Source organism: Sander lucioperca, chromosome 12 (assembly GCF_008315115.2).
Source record: "Sander lucioperca isolate FBNREF2018 chromosome 12, SLUC_FBN_1.2, whole genome shotgun sequence".
Classification (NCBI taxonomy): Eukaryota; Metazoa; Chordata; class Actinopteri; order Perciformes; family Percidae; genus Sander; species Sander lucioperca.
In genome coordinates, this window is record NC_050184.1 from 12,928,388 (window position 1) to 12,945,086 (window position 16,699).

The 16,699-nt window shown below is 38.9% G+C and overlaps 1 protein-coding gene across 5 annotated transcripts in view; it reads left to right on the forward strand.

Annotated features, from left to right (window-relative positions):
- ptpn11b (protein tyrosine phosphatase non-receptor type 11b) overlaps positions 1–16,699 on the forward strand; it is a 45,598-nt gene that overhangs the window by 12,794 nt on the left and 16,105 nt on the right. For all 5 annotated transcript variants that reach the window (XM_031286359.2, XM_036008112.1, XM_036008113.1 and 2 more), the window contains 2 exons: positions 6,406–6,528; positions 15,743–15,937. In XM_031286359.2, coding sequence (XP_031142219.1) covers positions 6,406–6,528; positions 15,743–15,937 — 318 coding nt within the window. The remainder of the gene's footprint in view (positions 1–6,405; positions 6,529–15,742; positions 15,938–16,699) is intronic.

Below are 16,699 nucleotides of genomic sequence, written 5' to 3' on the forward strand. Positions count from 1 at the left end.
CGTTCAAAACGGGTGGAAGTGGAAAACATATAGTCAAATAAAAAATATACTACCTAATTCTACAGCAATAACTAAATACATATAATTAGCATCCATAGCCCAAAGTATTGAAAACTGTACCGGGAGCTGGCATGTTGGTTAGATTGCATATTAGCAGATATTGGTATCGACATGTATGTCAGCTAGTAAGCAACAAAACACAAAAAACAATGATGCTATCGCACAGTCCACCTGAGACCACTAAAAAGTTTATTTTTAACAGTAAAATTATGTTTCAATTCTCAAACAAACTTTGTCAATTCAAGTCAATTTTATTTAATAGGCCAATAAGGGATCCTTATCAAAAATGTTTGTTTATGCCATGTGTTTATGTGAAAACGGCAAATATTTTGGTATTAGCCTCAAATAACAAATTAATTATCGGTCAGGCTGTAACTCTTTTTTTCTTTAACAGTTTTTGATTTAATCACAATGTTAGCAATGTTTGACTTTACTAGCAAAAGCACAAGCAAAGCTGCTTGTGGTTAAACAACATGTAACACATTTGGCTTCTTTTGTTAAATAAAAATATGGATTTGTAGAAAAATGTTCATCATGTCGGATATGTTGAATAGTGCCATAGTCCAAAAGTAACTAAGTTCAATCAGGAAGTCTTCTTGAGATTCAAATCTTTTTCTAATAAGATATGTAGAAACATAAACAATAATAAAACCGAACAAACAGTATGGCAAAATACATGATAAACCATTGTAAAACAGGAAAAAACGATGAACTCTAAGCAATTGCATTACTCAGAATCCCCTTTTCCACATTTTCCAGTCTGGAGATTTAATTGCATTTCAATGAGAATAAATCTCCTATGGATTCACTTTGAATTTTGTGGATAATACAATTCAACACTTTCTTTCTGTCATCGTTTCCTGTCTGTCTAAAAATGGTCCGTCTTCCACTCAACCGCACCAACTTGCCTGCCAGACTTCCAGAGATATTTTGAATGTCACAGGGAGGGCCTTGTCCTATTCACCCTCCACTCTTACATGTTTTTAGGACTAATCCCCTTGTAATCGGTTAGTATTCATTATTTGTAAAGTTCTTCCTATAATCTGCTCTCTGGGCTTGTGGAATGAGAGAAAGCACAGCAGATCGGTTTTGCCCCCTGCTGAGGATAAAGGGGTCGGGTGTAGTCTGGGTCAGATGTCTGCTCTGGTCTGCTGCGGTCTGTCTGTCGCATGCTGGTCCAGTCCAGTCAAGACTATCTGTTCATGCATGCATGGACTAATATTTGCATCTAGATTGAGCAGATTTTGGCATTTTACTTTACACTGGACAAGTTCTGTGGTTAACCTCCAAGAGGATCCTCGATGACCACAATGGAGAAGTGTAGTGCGCTGCGTTGGTCTGAATTCTAATATATATCATGTATCATTCCCTCCTGTACAAACCCTATCACACATTTAGCATCATTACTGATTATCCTGCCATGTCTGTCTCTAGCCTCACCTGTCTCTTCTTTCACTCTTCTCGTGTTTCCTCTCACTAGGACAGTACCCGTTGAAAATGTGCCTGTTTGGAACGGGCCGATTGCTTGGCCTGTGGTATTGCTGGTTGTAGAATTCTCCAAAACCAAATTGTACCCCAAAATTACTTACAGAAGGACCCCAAACCACTTACTTCACTGTATAGCCTACTACTGACTTACAGTGTAGGCTACATCTACATCATAGAAAAACATTGTGCTACTATATTTACCTGACAGAGAACGTGGAAGATTCAGAATTTAATCACAAAATATCACAATTAAAATGTGGAGTAATCAGACAGTTGCCTCATGGACCCATGGCAGTGTGCTACCCACCCGGCCCGTTATGAGAACTAATCAGCACAAATCTGCATTAATCAACCACCAGAAACGGAGCGAGTAGCCTACAGAGACAATCTCACATTTAGCTCCGGACTGTGTGTGTGTGTGTGTGTGTGTGCAGAGAGAGAGAGAGAGAGAGAGAGAGAGAGAGAGAGAGAGAGAGAGAGAGAAAACATTGTGGTGTTGTCTTCTTCGTCAACGATATTGCATGATATCACCACAGTTTAATGACGGCGGCGTTGTATCGTCTCGTCTCTCGTGCGATGTCCATGTAAGCAATCCGCTGTTGCTCCGGGAAAGCGAAGAAAAGTTTGGTTGTTAACGTTATATCCAGTAATCATGTAACGCAAAACAGTCAAAGCCAAAGCCGTTGAACCTCCCCCCGATGCTGCACAGAGCAAATTAATAATTAATTAATTTGCTGCAGTCAACCTAGGGGAAAGACAATGTTAAATACATTAAAGTATTCGGTGTTGTGTCGAAGTTTGTTCCCCTGTCGAGTACTTTATTGTGAGTGTGGTAATCTATTGGCTGTAATAAATATATTGGCCAGGTTTTCGGTTTTTGTGAGGGAGATATACGTTATAGGCGTAACGTTACAGGTACCCTGGTAATAAGCGTATGATTTGCTTTTTTTAAACGGCGGTATTAACGTAATAAGTTATTAGTGGTGAAAGTTAGAGGCAAACTTACACAACAGTTGCGATGTTCCTGTATGCTATCCACTCGTGCTCCAGGAAAGTGAAGAAAAGTTAGTTTGGTATATCCAGCAATCATGTAACGTTGGATGTAACGTTTGAAGCAGGAAAAAGTGTACTGGAGTCAAAGCAAACAGTATTTTGGTTTGTATTCGCCGCTCTGAAGTGACACAAGATCTGCTGAGCTGACACATGAGTTTTATTTTTATCTTACTGTCATGGGTTTGTGTCATACAGTGTACAAAAACAGAAATGCCTAAATGCTCGCCCACTGTTGAAGCTTTCAGATATTATCTCCTCAGCATGAGCTTCATGAAGGCGCTCTTGTGTTACCATCTGCCTGCTTCCCCCTGGGTTATATTAATCAATAATAAGCCTTTGTAATGTGTCGGGGGTGGTGCTGAAAGGCTATGATTTAGGATGTAAAATGCATGATTTCCATGACTCATTTGGTCTATATGTCACTCTCATTCTTGTTGAATCATTGGCATTTACAAGCATTTTTCTTTCCAAAGAAAAAGTCAAGAGCTGCACAGAAAGGTTATTTTCCTCCACAGCGCTGTGGAGGAGGGTCTGGCTAGTCCATACAGCATTCCAGGATGGGAAAAAAACGTGCTCTGGTTTATTGGCATGTCTTTAAACCAGTCACAAACGTCTTGGGCGGCGCTAAACGCCGGACGAAGCCCCGGTGCTGCTGCAAAATAGCCTCGGAAGGAACTTGTTTTGGTGGAACATGTGTACGTTCAAAGGTTGTTTTAGTCGTGCAACAGAAAACTCAGATTGGACAGATAGTCTAGCTAGCTGTCTGGATTTACCCTGCAGAGATCTGAGGAGCAGTTAACCATAGTCTTCATAAATCGACCGGTGTTTAAAATTACAACACAAAGAAAGCAGAAGGTACCGGACATCCGGTCGTAGAGAGTGACATCCGGTAGAATTTCCGGCGGCAACGGACCAATCCCGGAAGTGGAACGTCGTGGATTTGGACTAGTGTTATGGTTACTACTGGACAACGGTTTTGCATGGCTTCAGCTGTTTGACTTAAAAACGCACACAATTCTTATAGAGCTTAGAATTTAACAATTAACAATTTCATTTTCAGATAGTCTATCCATTATTCTTCTCATTAATCAATTCATTATTTAGTCTATAAAATAGGATCATAGGGGCTCAAAGTGATGTTTTCAAATTACTTATTTTTCCTGACTAACAATCCAAAAAACAAGGAAAAATTCAGCAAATTGTCAGATTTTGAGGAGCTGAAACCAGCAAATGTTTGGTAGTTTTACTCAGTAAATGACTGAAACACTTAATTACCAATATCATCATTGATTCCTTTTCTCTCATTTGACTAATAGATTTATAAACTGTTACTGGAACTGTTTAATCACATAGTCCACTAGCTACTGCAGCTCCTAATGGTTGTCTGATTACTCCTTGGATATACTGTAGCAAATAACTTAAAGATTCAAATGTGTGTGTATGCATAACAATTATAAAATCCCAGTGTAATTTCTAACAAACAGAGTGTAAATTGTAATTTCCCCACTGCGGATCAATAAAAAGTATAAATTAATTAAAATTAAATTAAATGAACACAGTGTGAATACAAAACTGACTTTTGGGTTTATTGTGGCATTTTTGTCACTGAGGGTTGCATAGCTTCAATGCTGCTTAACTGTGAGTTAATGTTTTCACTAAAATGGCGTATGATTGATTGCACGTTTTTGTGTCACCACTGATAGACAGTACACCACTTACTATATATGTGTTTCAGTTTCCTTGACACATGAATGGGGCCCTGGATGGCTAATGGTGCTTTGGATTAGCCAGCAATGGCACACAGTAGTTAGAGAGGTTTAACCCAATGATCCCTGCTTAAACATGAGCTTTAAATCCACACAGCTGACATAGAGTCATTCACTGGGACATTGGGCTGCTGTACCTAATCACTACTTCTTCAAGATCAGTGTAGTCCTTCACTCATTAAACACAGTTTTTACTCCACACTCCAGCATGCTAGTGCTAGTAGCAGTGTGTAGATGCGCTGGGTTTATGTTTTAGGACTATTTGTGAATAGTGAATATGGTTTAGTTTGGATAAGTGGCAGTATCAAACACTCCAGTAAGAGTGCACAACCCAGATAATTGGTCAGCATACCTGAGAAGTGAATGGGATAAATATTTGCCTGCAGGGTTTTGCAACAGAGGAAGTAACATGTAATCATTAGCTTTGGCTTTGCTGTGTATTTCCCTTTAAACCAGGACAGGACATACAGTTTGTATCAAGAAACAAATTTGTGGTTTAATTCAAAGAAAGAAGTATCCTTCGTACTAATGCACCACCAGAATCATGATTACAGATTTCGTTATAAATCGTCTATGAATAAATCCTTAAGAAAACAAGCATAAATGTGATGGAATACAACTTTCAGCAGTTACTATTGCTTCCAATTTAGCCCTAGATCTGCCGAAGGTTGTCTTTTTTCATACAGCTCGTTATTGAAATAATGCGTCAGTCCAACTACCTTTCAGCATACAGTAGTTTATGCTAGTAAAGTGTTATTGAGAAGCACATTATTTATTTATTGGTGTCATTTTACTTTGAACACCAGCATGCAAAGGATGTGTGACCTAAGATATTGTTTATTTTATTTTAAGGAAAGTAAGTTAAGTTTTAAAATACTTGGTAAATGATATTACGGAATACAACAATTATAGCTGAAAGATTCACATTATCATAGTTCTATTACAAAGAAAATGATTAAGTGTAATATTCATAATGACTAAACCAGCCTCAAACACACAGTAGCAGTGTAAATAGCCAAAAGGACCTCAAACCTAGCTCAAAGCTATTTTTCCTCCTCAGTTTTTGGGCAAACGCTTTGACCCTGTTTATAAAATCCAGGGTTCTGAGCTGATCTGATTCAACTGCCAAAAGGCAAGGAGCTGAGACATCACTAAGTCATTTAAGTTGTTAGTTTGTTATTTGTACTAATTGAAGCTAACATGCAAAGGCCAGTGAAGTCCTTCTTTGGAGTTTCTCAGCAGGAGTCTCTTTATTCAACAACATTTAACAGTCTTACAGCTGTACAATTTCTGTTCTTGCAAATGGCCTAGAGATGTATAAAAAGGACACAGTTCCTATAGTGTTAGCTCAACATGAATGTGAACAACCTCAAATTGTATAGTCATTGTTTCATTTCAAATGCAGTGGATTGGAGTCCAAAGCCAAACGAACAAAGAAAATGTCACTTTCCAAATACTTTTGGCCGCATTGTACCGCATCTGTACAGTATTTAATGTTGTAATAACTGTTGTTATCGATTTATCTAATATTTTCATCTATACTGAAAAAAGCCAGTTTTTAGACTAAACTAATGAAACGTACACACCGCTGCATATGAAATATGTCAAAACACTCCTACAGGCCTGAACATACAGTGAATAGCTCTCTGACATGTAGAGCCGAGTGGTTAAAGCTAAAACACGGCAGGCCCATATAGTCGGCTAGACTGCAAAACTGCCATTTTTGACTAAAATGGACTCTTGACGGTTATATGGACAAAATTTGTAAAACTGACATAAAATTATTTATATATATATATATATATATATATATATATATATATATATATATATACATACATACATACATATATATATACATACACATACACTTTTTTGAACTCAAGAGATCTATTGTGTTGGGGCCTGTTTTGTCTCCATAGAAAAAGAAGCTGGTGGGTGATGGGACACAGATTGCATACTTTCTTCTAACATGTACACATGGATCAGCTTGGCGTTTAACAGGCCACTTATTTGTCCCATGTTTTTCACTGTTTAGGTGGTTCCACCCCAACATCACAGGCATCGAGGCAGAACGGCTTCTGTTGACCCGGGGTGTCCACGGCAGTTTCCTGGCCCGGCCGAGCAAGAGCAATCCGGGGGATTTTACCCTCTCTGTCAGGTAAGGCCTCACCTACACTCCCTCACTTCCTTTTCATATTGTTTTTGTTGTTCACCATCAGTCTTACTATTTATTAATCTTACTGTTCTCACCGGTTCAAAGTTCAGCCCCGGGAACAAACAAAGCTCTGGTGCTGTTGTTTTGGGATGCTGGACCGGTGATTAGAGAGGAAGTGGTTCTCTTTTATATTTTAGGCACTTTGCTAGTCTTCCAATCCATTGTGATTTAAAGTGAGTCCAACTGTATAAGCCTAAATGCCTGTATGACCAAAAAGCTTCATAAAAACAAAACTAATATCTAATACTGTCCCAATACCCTTAAAATAATTCACTGTGAATGTGACCGTGGACTTTGTTGTTTTTCATTCTGAGAATGAGGAGTTACTGTGCTGGTATGACTGAAGTGGAAGGTTCACCACTCAGGAGTGGGCAAGGCCTAAGATTATCTGAAAATACTACCAGTGGCTCAGCAAATGATGACCATTTCATCTGCGGTTAAATAAATGGTGTTTGAACAGAAGTTGTTTTGTGTGAGTGTTTCTAGGAACATGTTAGATAACAGATTTGGAATGTGCGATTTGGTAAAATTATGAAACGTATCCCCTTTATCTCTTTAATTGTGAACCCTGGTGTGTTGCAGAGAATGTGACATTTCTGGTAAGCACTACATGCTGTGTTGATTACAGAGAGCAGGAAACAAACTGAGATAGAAGAAGAGAGAGGAGCAGCGGAAGCTTTTAAGAGATACATCAGTTGGCCAAGCGCCTGGAAGAAAACCCAAACGCATTTGTTACTCTGTGACTGTAGCTGTGGCTGGCATGGCCGTGTGTGCGCGTGCGTGAGTGTGTGCGTGTGTGTGTCCGTGCGTGCGCTTGCGTGTGTGTGTGAAAGAAACAAAGACAGAAAGAGGAAAAGGAAACTGAAGTTAGACAGGCAGCTGCTAGCTTTTAAATAATGTTAAAGAGTGAGGGACCTGTTAAGGCTTTGACCTTCACTGCCTGTGGTTTGTGTGTGTGTGTGTGTGTGTGTGTGTGTGTGTGTGTGTTTGTACATGTGTGGTGCAGAGTGTCGTAAATCACACACCACAGGAAGGTTGGTGGGGTGAGTTGTAGCCACAGTTTGCGGTCTTGACAGACTTAAACACACACACACACACACACACACACACACACACACACACACACACACACACACACACACACACAGGTCAAGTGGCCAGTGTGCAGAGCCTCACCACCTGCTAGAGAAGGTAGGTCACATTGAACTAAGGGGAAGGAGGAGGAAAGCAGACTTCATAATAAAGAGAGACTATGTACCTTATGAAATAGGAAATACAAGCTTCCAACATTTGAAATGAAAAGTTGAATTTTTAAGTAATAAAATGTACCAGTGCTCAGTTCAGTACACTCGGGAGCTTGCCCGATTCAGAGCTACTTTATCTTGTATGACCTGTAGTTAATGGTGACTAATCTATGAGTCGCAGTTACACCATCAGCTGGCTCGAGTCGAGCTGAGACGGGCCAGTTCAGTTTCCCATCGCGAATCTTTGGTCTGAACTGTGCCACCCAGTGTTGGACAATGACAGTAACTGAACCTTGAACCATACACTGTTTAAAGCAGTTTTAAGTATACATAATAACGTGATTATTAAATAAATAAATACAGTTTGAAGCAGAAATTATTACAAACCTAGTATACTTTTTGTATACAAATAAATGAAATCACCTTGCTTGTAAATGTATCCTTGTATCTCTTATTAAAGAAAAACTAATTATTTGATAGCCTACATGTTCATTGCGCCCATAAAATTCTTTATGCGCTTAGGAGCACACATGCTCATGGGAAGACAGTTACCGTTGAGCCCTGCTGTAACCTCAGATACAAATGCTGTGCTATAGATGCATGTCCTCCCAAAATATCAAAAAAAACTCAACCTGAAGCTATTTATGACTTTAATTGTAGAAACCAGCACGGTTTACAGCTTCAGTACACGTCCTCCATCAGTGCAAAAGTATAGGTCATAAAATTCTTTAATCTTTTGAATTGAACGTTCACAGGCTTTTGCTTTTGTGGCTTTTAACAAGTTGTAATGCGCCATATAACGTCTGCAAAATGTAGAAAATATTGGAATATACTGAAGATAATTACTTAATTATCCTGTATCTACAGAAGCTATTCTTAGCCAGCATATCATGATACCTAACTCAATCTTCATTTAAAACACACACACACACACACACACACACACACACACACACACACACAAAGTGGCTTATCAGAGTATACAAGAGGCTAATTAGTCAGTCATTAGCCAAGTTTCATCTTACCAAGGCCACTATGAGCGTGATTGTCACTGTGATCTCTCTCTCTCTTTCTCTCTCTGTGTCTTATCTTCCTCTCTCTGCCTCTCTTCTTCTTATCTCCACCACCTCTTTTTTTCTCTGGTCCACGAGGTGAACACACAGGAAGGAGGGGTCGTACAGAGCTGCTGCTGAAAAGCATCTGAAGTCTAAGACGATATTGAGAGCTTTTTAAAAATGTAATCAATTCAGAGTTTCCAAAAACTCAAAGATGGAGAAGGAGAAAGTTTGAAGCAGAAAAAGTTTGGCCATAATTTATATCCAAGCTCAACTCCATAAGGAGAGCAGTCTGGTTAAGTTTTCTCATTTTTCATGCTCTTTATTCACTCTAAAGATCCGAGGAGGAATTTTAAGGGCAATCTTGAGAGAGAATTTTGCAGGGCAATTTACCATAGAGAGCCAATGGATTTTCTCTGAGCCTTTGTATTATATAATGCTAGCCTGGGTTTACTTAGATATGTTTCCGCTGCAGTCAGGCTATTTATAGGTTGACATAGTTGGGTAAAAAAACATTTCACCATCATTATTGTAAATGTCAATCTTTAAATGTTACCAGTATTTAAACTACATTTTCTACAAGTCTTCATTTCTAACATGTTTCAACAGTTTCTTTATTCCAATGTTGAATGTAAATGTTACATTCTGAAATCTAACTTCCCACATCGTGACACCGCCCAGTTTAACACCCTTAGTTAATAGTGGCATGAGGTGTGTCTAGATCTGCATGTCAACAAGGATAAAGACACAACAACCATAGCGTGCAAATGTTTGTGTCAGCATTTCTACTTTCCTCACACGTGCCAACACAGTAGGCTTATTGCTAACTGCTAGCTACTGTTAAGTATGCTAGCCACTTTTAGCAAGCAAGCTACAACAAACATATTTGTATTATGATATACAAAGAAAGCATTAGGATTAGGGCTGGGTACCAAATTCAACACTTTTTAGGCCCCGACTGAATTTCCTACTTAATATCGAATATCGAAAAATGCTTGTCATTCTACAGCAGGGGTCTTCAACGTTTTTTAAGCCAAGGACCCCTTAACTGAAAGAGAGATGGAGCAGGGACCCCCTACTACATATATTGTATAAAATGAAGTAGCATATTAAGCTGGGCCTACAATAACGTATAGGGCGGCCTAAAGCCTTTATACATACCATTTTTGCATAGAATACTAAGCTATTTAAATAGCCTTATAATTGTTGCCATGATTTTATAAATCATGTTTTCATTTTAAAACATACATGTGGCACAGTGGACTCTTTAGGATTAACTGTATCTTTGGATGGCTACCTTAGTGACTATACCTTACCAATAGGCCAGTAAGCCTATCTTCAGTGGGGATTTATATTTGCTAATAATATGTTGGATTATTTGAAAAAACTTTCAAAAATCAACAATCATTTGGAGGTCCCCCTTCATTGACTCTGAGGACCCCCTAGGGGTCCCAGACCCCCTGTTGAAGATCCCTGTTCTACAGTATACCCAATTTCAATACCTAAGGAGTAATCAGCGTCAGTGAGCCAATAAGCATGCAGCATGCTTTTACCAAGATCTAATAATGTTTGTGATTGACTGTCTAACGTTACACGTTGTAGAGACATACAGGAAAACTCTACGTGACAGAGACGGGGCTCACGTAGTAGGAGCAGAAAAATAAATAAAAAGATTTATGCCGTAATGTGTAATGGTGTAATTTCTTTTTGTTATTGGTATCGAAAAAAGTATCGTTTAGGAACTGGTATTGATGTCATGGTATTGGTATCGGTACCGGTAGTGAAATCTTTTTAACGATACCCAGGATAGAATTAGAATACAGATACTTTCGAACCCTCAGTTTAGACTGTAAACACTGGTGCTCATGTGACACTGAAGGGACTGTCTATAGTCGGTTCCATCTGGTCCGAGCATTTCAAAGCATTGAGCAGCAAAGGATCAGTCTACTCCCTCTTGAATAATGGACAATGGTTGTTACTTAACTGTTATCTTTAACCAAGTTTGTTTGTAAAAAAGAAAAAAAAACGAGACAATCTACAGTATGTTAAAATTTGTGCAGTCTATATTTTGAGCTCACTCATCACAGTGTCTGACCAACCACATCCAACTGTCACATATCTTTTTTGATAATCAAATCCAACTTTATTTATGAAGCACATTTAAAAACAACAGAGTTAAGCCAAAGGGATAATACCGCTTGGGGAAGACATTAAAGAAAAAAAATTATAAATGTCACATGTGTTTGCATATAGCCAACCACAGTTGCTATAACTGTTGTCCATTGTACAAGTCATTTTCTATGATACTGTTGATTTTGACAGACACCTCTTGGCTCAAATTGTCCAACCTTCAAAAGGGAGCCTAGTGAGCTGAGGAAATAGAAGTGGGTAGTTCAAAAAGATCTTCTTTTCAACAGATGGTACATTGGCTGTATGCCTGGTTTTTCTCCAGCCTATCAAGTCAAACTCTTGACTTGATAGAGTTAGACTTAACATCAAACTCTGACGTAACATCTGAAATTTTATATCAGATTTGAACATGCCTTCTTTAGGATTTAGGTTAAAAAACAGCATAATAGTCTGTAAAGGATGCAAAAGGGGAATTGAAAAAGAGGCCAAAGGTTTATCATTCTCAATTTCAAAAGTAGACTGGATATGGTGATCTAGGCTGTATTGAGTGCTTGGAATAGCTTCAGGGCAAAGCAAGCAATAATTTATATATTCTGGGCTTTGTACGTGCATATTTATGTGCATTTCCCAGTTGTCTGTGTGGAGCCTATGCTATACTGATCCAAATACTGTGTATTACTAAAACTCACTAATTTGCAGGCTTTAATGTTGTGGCTCGAATGTGGAGAATTTTTTTAACATGTAATCTTGCACACGGAGATGTGGTCTGTTAAGCTGCAGCAGAACGGCAATGCTATTCACATAGAGAGGTGCTGTGAAGGACTATGGGACATTATGTACGTTTGTGCTTCGTCTTAGTCAGCCCTATCAATGCAAAGCAGTTCATAGGATACTCAATGACAAACTTATGTTGCTTACATCTACTGCATTTGGTTTTCCAGTAATGCAGTGTACCATCCTATTATGAAATTAAATCCGTAGTAAAGACTAACTTGAATTCATTCCACTGCATATTCTTAGGACATGCTGTATGTATACTTTGTTTTTTCTTCATGTTTTGCTGAAAGTTGGTCTTGTTTACAGTTTGATTTATGTTCTCAAAGAAATACATTTTGTATTTAACATAGATAAAAAAAAAAAATGGTTTAACTTTCCTGGTTTTATTTGATTATCATATGTAACAAAGCAGTATAGCTGAGATTAATCTAGATTGTTATCAGTGAATCAAACGAATTGTGAGCAAACCTTTAGAATAATAAAGCAGTGTTATGCCAGACACGCCTTTTTAGCTGAACTAATAATCATACAGGACATTGCTTGTCTTGTTTTAATTAAATGTGTGATGACGACTTGTAAACATTCCACATTTTCTGAATGCATGAATTAATGCGCATTGCTTGGATTTAAACAAGCACTACTGTAGTAACAACAGGCTTGTTATTCTAGTTTACTCTTCATAATATGCCATGGTGCGGAGGAATGCCATTGTGTTAAGGACTGTTTGTGGACAGAATGCCACATAAAGCAGCTGGTATTTTAGGTTGTTTCACTTAGCTGAATTAGTTCTGTATGGACAGAGAGGGGATTTTTCTCTTTCAGTGCAGTTTTTTTGTGGGTTGGTGATGAATTCATTTTAGTTTAGTGTCACGGCGAACTGCGATTCTTTTATTTGGATTCACTGCGAAAGAACTGTGATTCTTTCACATTCTGTTTTGCTTCTGTTCACACTATAAATGTAAATCACTTTGACAATGCAAAATAGTGAATATTTATAATGTACACATAATCAGAACTAGGCATTTTTGTCAATATCTGTTATTTTAATGTTTTAAACCTATTAATTGGGTAATTTATTTACTTGTATGTATAGTTGATAGGAAGCTGGTAAAGTCTGGCACTGCGTTAAGCCATTTCATCAAGGCTAAACAAATATTCAGATCCATTCTTTAAGCAACATTGCTCAGCTCTACAAGTTGTTTGTATTGAGCTGGAAATGATCCACTGCGATGCAAACATGCACCATGGGCCTGGATGGGTTTCTTGTTATTGTGGACAGTATGGAACCACTACTGAGACAAAAGAACTATCCTCCTATTCTGTGTGGCAGCCCCTATGGTGATAAGCTGTAATGCAGGTGTGTTTTTAGATCTCAATTTCACTTGTTTTTGATGTTTCATTGTCTGTAGTCATCACTGTTTCCTTTGTTTGTTCGGCCATAGTAACCATTTACTCGTAATGCTAGCAGAGACCGGAAAAATAGTACGCTGCTTCATAGCTATCCTCTTTGGTGGACCAACCCCTGCTGGGTGATGTAAAATGCTTCACTACTACTCACTGTGTGCCGCTGGCTGGTGATTTTTCCCGGGAAAGTTGCCACAGACACACAGTTACTGCAAAATGCAAGTGTTTTCATAAGTGGGACAATCCCCATTGTGTTACCTTATTTAGATAGATAGTGACTTAACGGACATGTATTTAAATGAAAATCTTCAAGATTATTACTTTAAGTAATCTGTCATGTATTGAAATAGACAGTAGTGAGCCAGAGCCGAGCAGACATGATGCTGACCTTGGCTCCCTGTATTCTCTCTGTAAAGAAGATGTGCCATATCGTAATAAATACATAAATGTTATTAATGTCTGAAGGAGGCAGAGCAGAGAAGTGAATGAAAATCTAATAGGACGTGTTTGGCTCATTCCAGAGTTAATGTTGTTAATCTCTGAGAGAAAAGGGGGCTTTGGCCCGAGAGTTGAGAAGGGGCCTTTAACAGGGCCATAGACCTGTGGCACCCTGCCAACAGTCACTAATAGAGCCATAAAGCAATTACTAGGAAATACTGGGAGAGACGGATGGAGGGAGAGAGAGATGGATTATAGGACAGAACTAAGGAAGGAAAGGATTTACAGTATGTTGAGTGAGAGGATGGAAAGAAGGACAAAAGGAATGTGAAATTCATGAGGACAACAAGAAAAGTGATGGAGGGAAATAGGATTTGTGCCATTTGATATGACCATTAGCTGATAATCAGTTTGCAGAGAGAGAGGCTATTTCATCGACAAAGTAATATATATTGCAGATCAGATAGTACTGACTGCCTGGCTAACCCCCAATTTCCACCGGTTGCGAAACGGCTGCAGAATGGCGGCGGAGTCAATAGGTTTCCATTAAAGTCAATGTGTGTATTTCCACTGACTGCAGAACGGCTGCGTTCCGACTCCGGCGGTCCGCAGCCCTTCGGAGCTGATACACAGAGCTTCTATTTTTGCTGGACGCCGGAGAGCTCCGCAGCATTTCAGCACAATTCAGATTGTGCGGGACAGGAAGTCGAGCACAGAAACAAAATAAAACATCCGGTTAATTTTCAAAATAAAATACACCGTGCTCACAGCGGATCATATTTCCCTGCACTAAAAAACACAGCACAGAGTTGTTTCCCCTCTACTCCTCTGGATGGAAACAAACTGTTGTTGGTTTTGTGGTTCTATTCTACCTGAATTCGCGAGATCTAGTGGGTCTTCGTGACTTCAGCTGTCAGTCATGGCCGCACTCGTACCGCAACAAATCCGGACCTGGTGGGTATTGACGGACGGCGGAGTGCAGAGCCGTTCCGCAGCCGGTAGAAATGAGGAGTAACCCCCCTCTGCTGTACGTGTGTGTATGTGTGTCATCATACTTAATGTTTACAGGATGTTTTCTTTACCTCTGCTAAAGAAACATGTCGGACGAAGTCACTAAAGATGGGATGTGAAAAAACAAGTACATTTAGAAATCGAGCTTGAGCCGCATATCGTTCTTCACTTGCTTCTAGCCAAATATCTTTATAGATTAGAACTGTATACGTGTGCATGTGTCAATGTGTTTTCAGATTTGTGTGCACTTATTTAAAGCAGTCAGAGTACTTTGAATATGCAAAGTGGTACCAAATGTTTTCTGGCTTATCAGTCTTTAAATTCAGCAGCTGCATGCATTTCTGTTGTATTGTTCTGCAGTCACGATACAGCCTTCCTCTAAATACATTAGAAATAAAAAAAACTACAGAGTATTAAGACAAAGGGATGATCCCTTGTGAGAAGATTTGTGTTGTTATGTTCATAGAAGTCAAAGTAAAAAATAGTCTGTGTGATAAAATGGATCAGTATTTTTAAATCACTGCTGCTTTGTAGCCTTTTTTTCCATTTCCTCCACTTTCCTTTAGTAGCTTGTTGCTTATTTATCATTCCAGTGTTGGCACATCTACTTTGTTATATTCAACGGTTGTATACTTCTTATCCTTTATTAAATATACCAATATGTTCAGCTTTGCAAAAAAAGCACCAGTATTGCAGAGAAATGAATGTGTCACAGTATAGCATAACATTAGTATAAAAAAGAACCCTGAACAGGAGACGAATGAAATAAGGCCACCACATCTGCAGATTCTTTAACGTTTTTTTAAGAAAATTAGGTTCAATGTCTTAAAATGGGAGTAGATGGCTTGATAAGCTGGGCATTTTAATAGTGTAAATTCATGTATGCGACTGTGAGTGAGTGTGTGTGTGTGTGTGTGGGGGGGGGGAGGGGGGGGGAGGAGAGAGAGAGAGAGAGAGAGAGAGAGAGAGAGAGAGAGAGAGGTGAACAAGAGAAAACCACAAAGAGAAAAATGCTGAGTGTTTCTTCTACCACCTTTGTTAACACATATGGTAACTAACTGAGTGATGAATTCACACAGTTTTTTTTTTTCCACTCAGGCGCAACGATGAGGTGACCCACATTAAGATCCAGAACTCGGGTGACTACTACGACCTATACGGAGGCGAGAAGTTTGCCACACTGGCCGAGCTGGTGCAGTATTACACCGAACAACAGGATCTCCTGCGCGAGAGGAACGGCCATGTCATCGAGCTCAAGTACCCACTCAACTGCAAGGACCCGACCTCTGAGAGGTGCCGACGAACAAGAACACCCACACGTGCAAATAAGCTCACTTTGCATACAGCTAAGCACTGTGGATAAATGCAGGCAGACATACACAAATATATATATATATATATAACGTATCTAAGGTCAGCTCGATATGTTGCCCTTATCTCATAAAAACTGCGCGGAAGTTTCTCCCTGGCCACAGACAGTTATTTTTATTTCTTCAGGGTTGTCAGACTGTAAAGCCTCATCCTGCCATGAGAAGCATCTAAACCACTTGAGAAATGTTATTAGTCTAGCTTCCAGTGCAGTCACAGTATCCTGTTATGGCCTAAATGCTGTTTGTGAAGCATTTTCACCCTGCAGAAAACAAAACTCTCTTGAATATAATTTGGGGCATGAAAATTGTTACATTTAATATTATGCATTAAAGTTTTGCATCCTCATGATGCTTTTTAAACATGTTGAACCTAAAGAGGCAGTTTTGAGATATGTGTAGAATTGTAGTTGAGGTGTGTTGGGGGAAGCCACTGATAAATGACAGTAAATGACAATAAATATACAGTTGGGAAAAATAACATCTTAACATATTTGAATATTCAGAAAATAAATTCCTATTCATATAGGAACAAGTGGTCAGATCTGCTTCACGTCTTAAATTGAACTTTTATGAGCCATCACAACAGGGCTGCTTGGTATGGTTAAAAATTAACATTACAATATTGATACAATTTTTTTTCTCATCTTGATATATCAATATCAGATGTGTCTGGAGCTTAGCACCA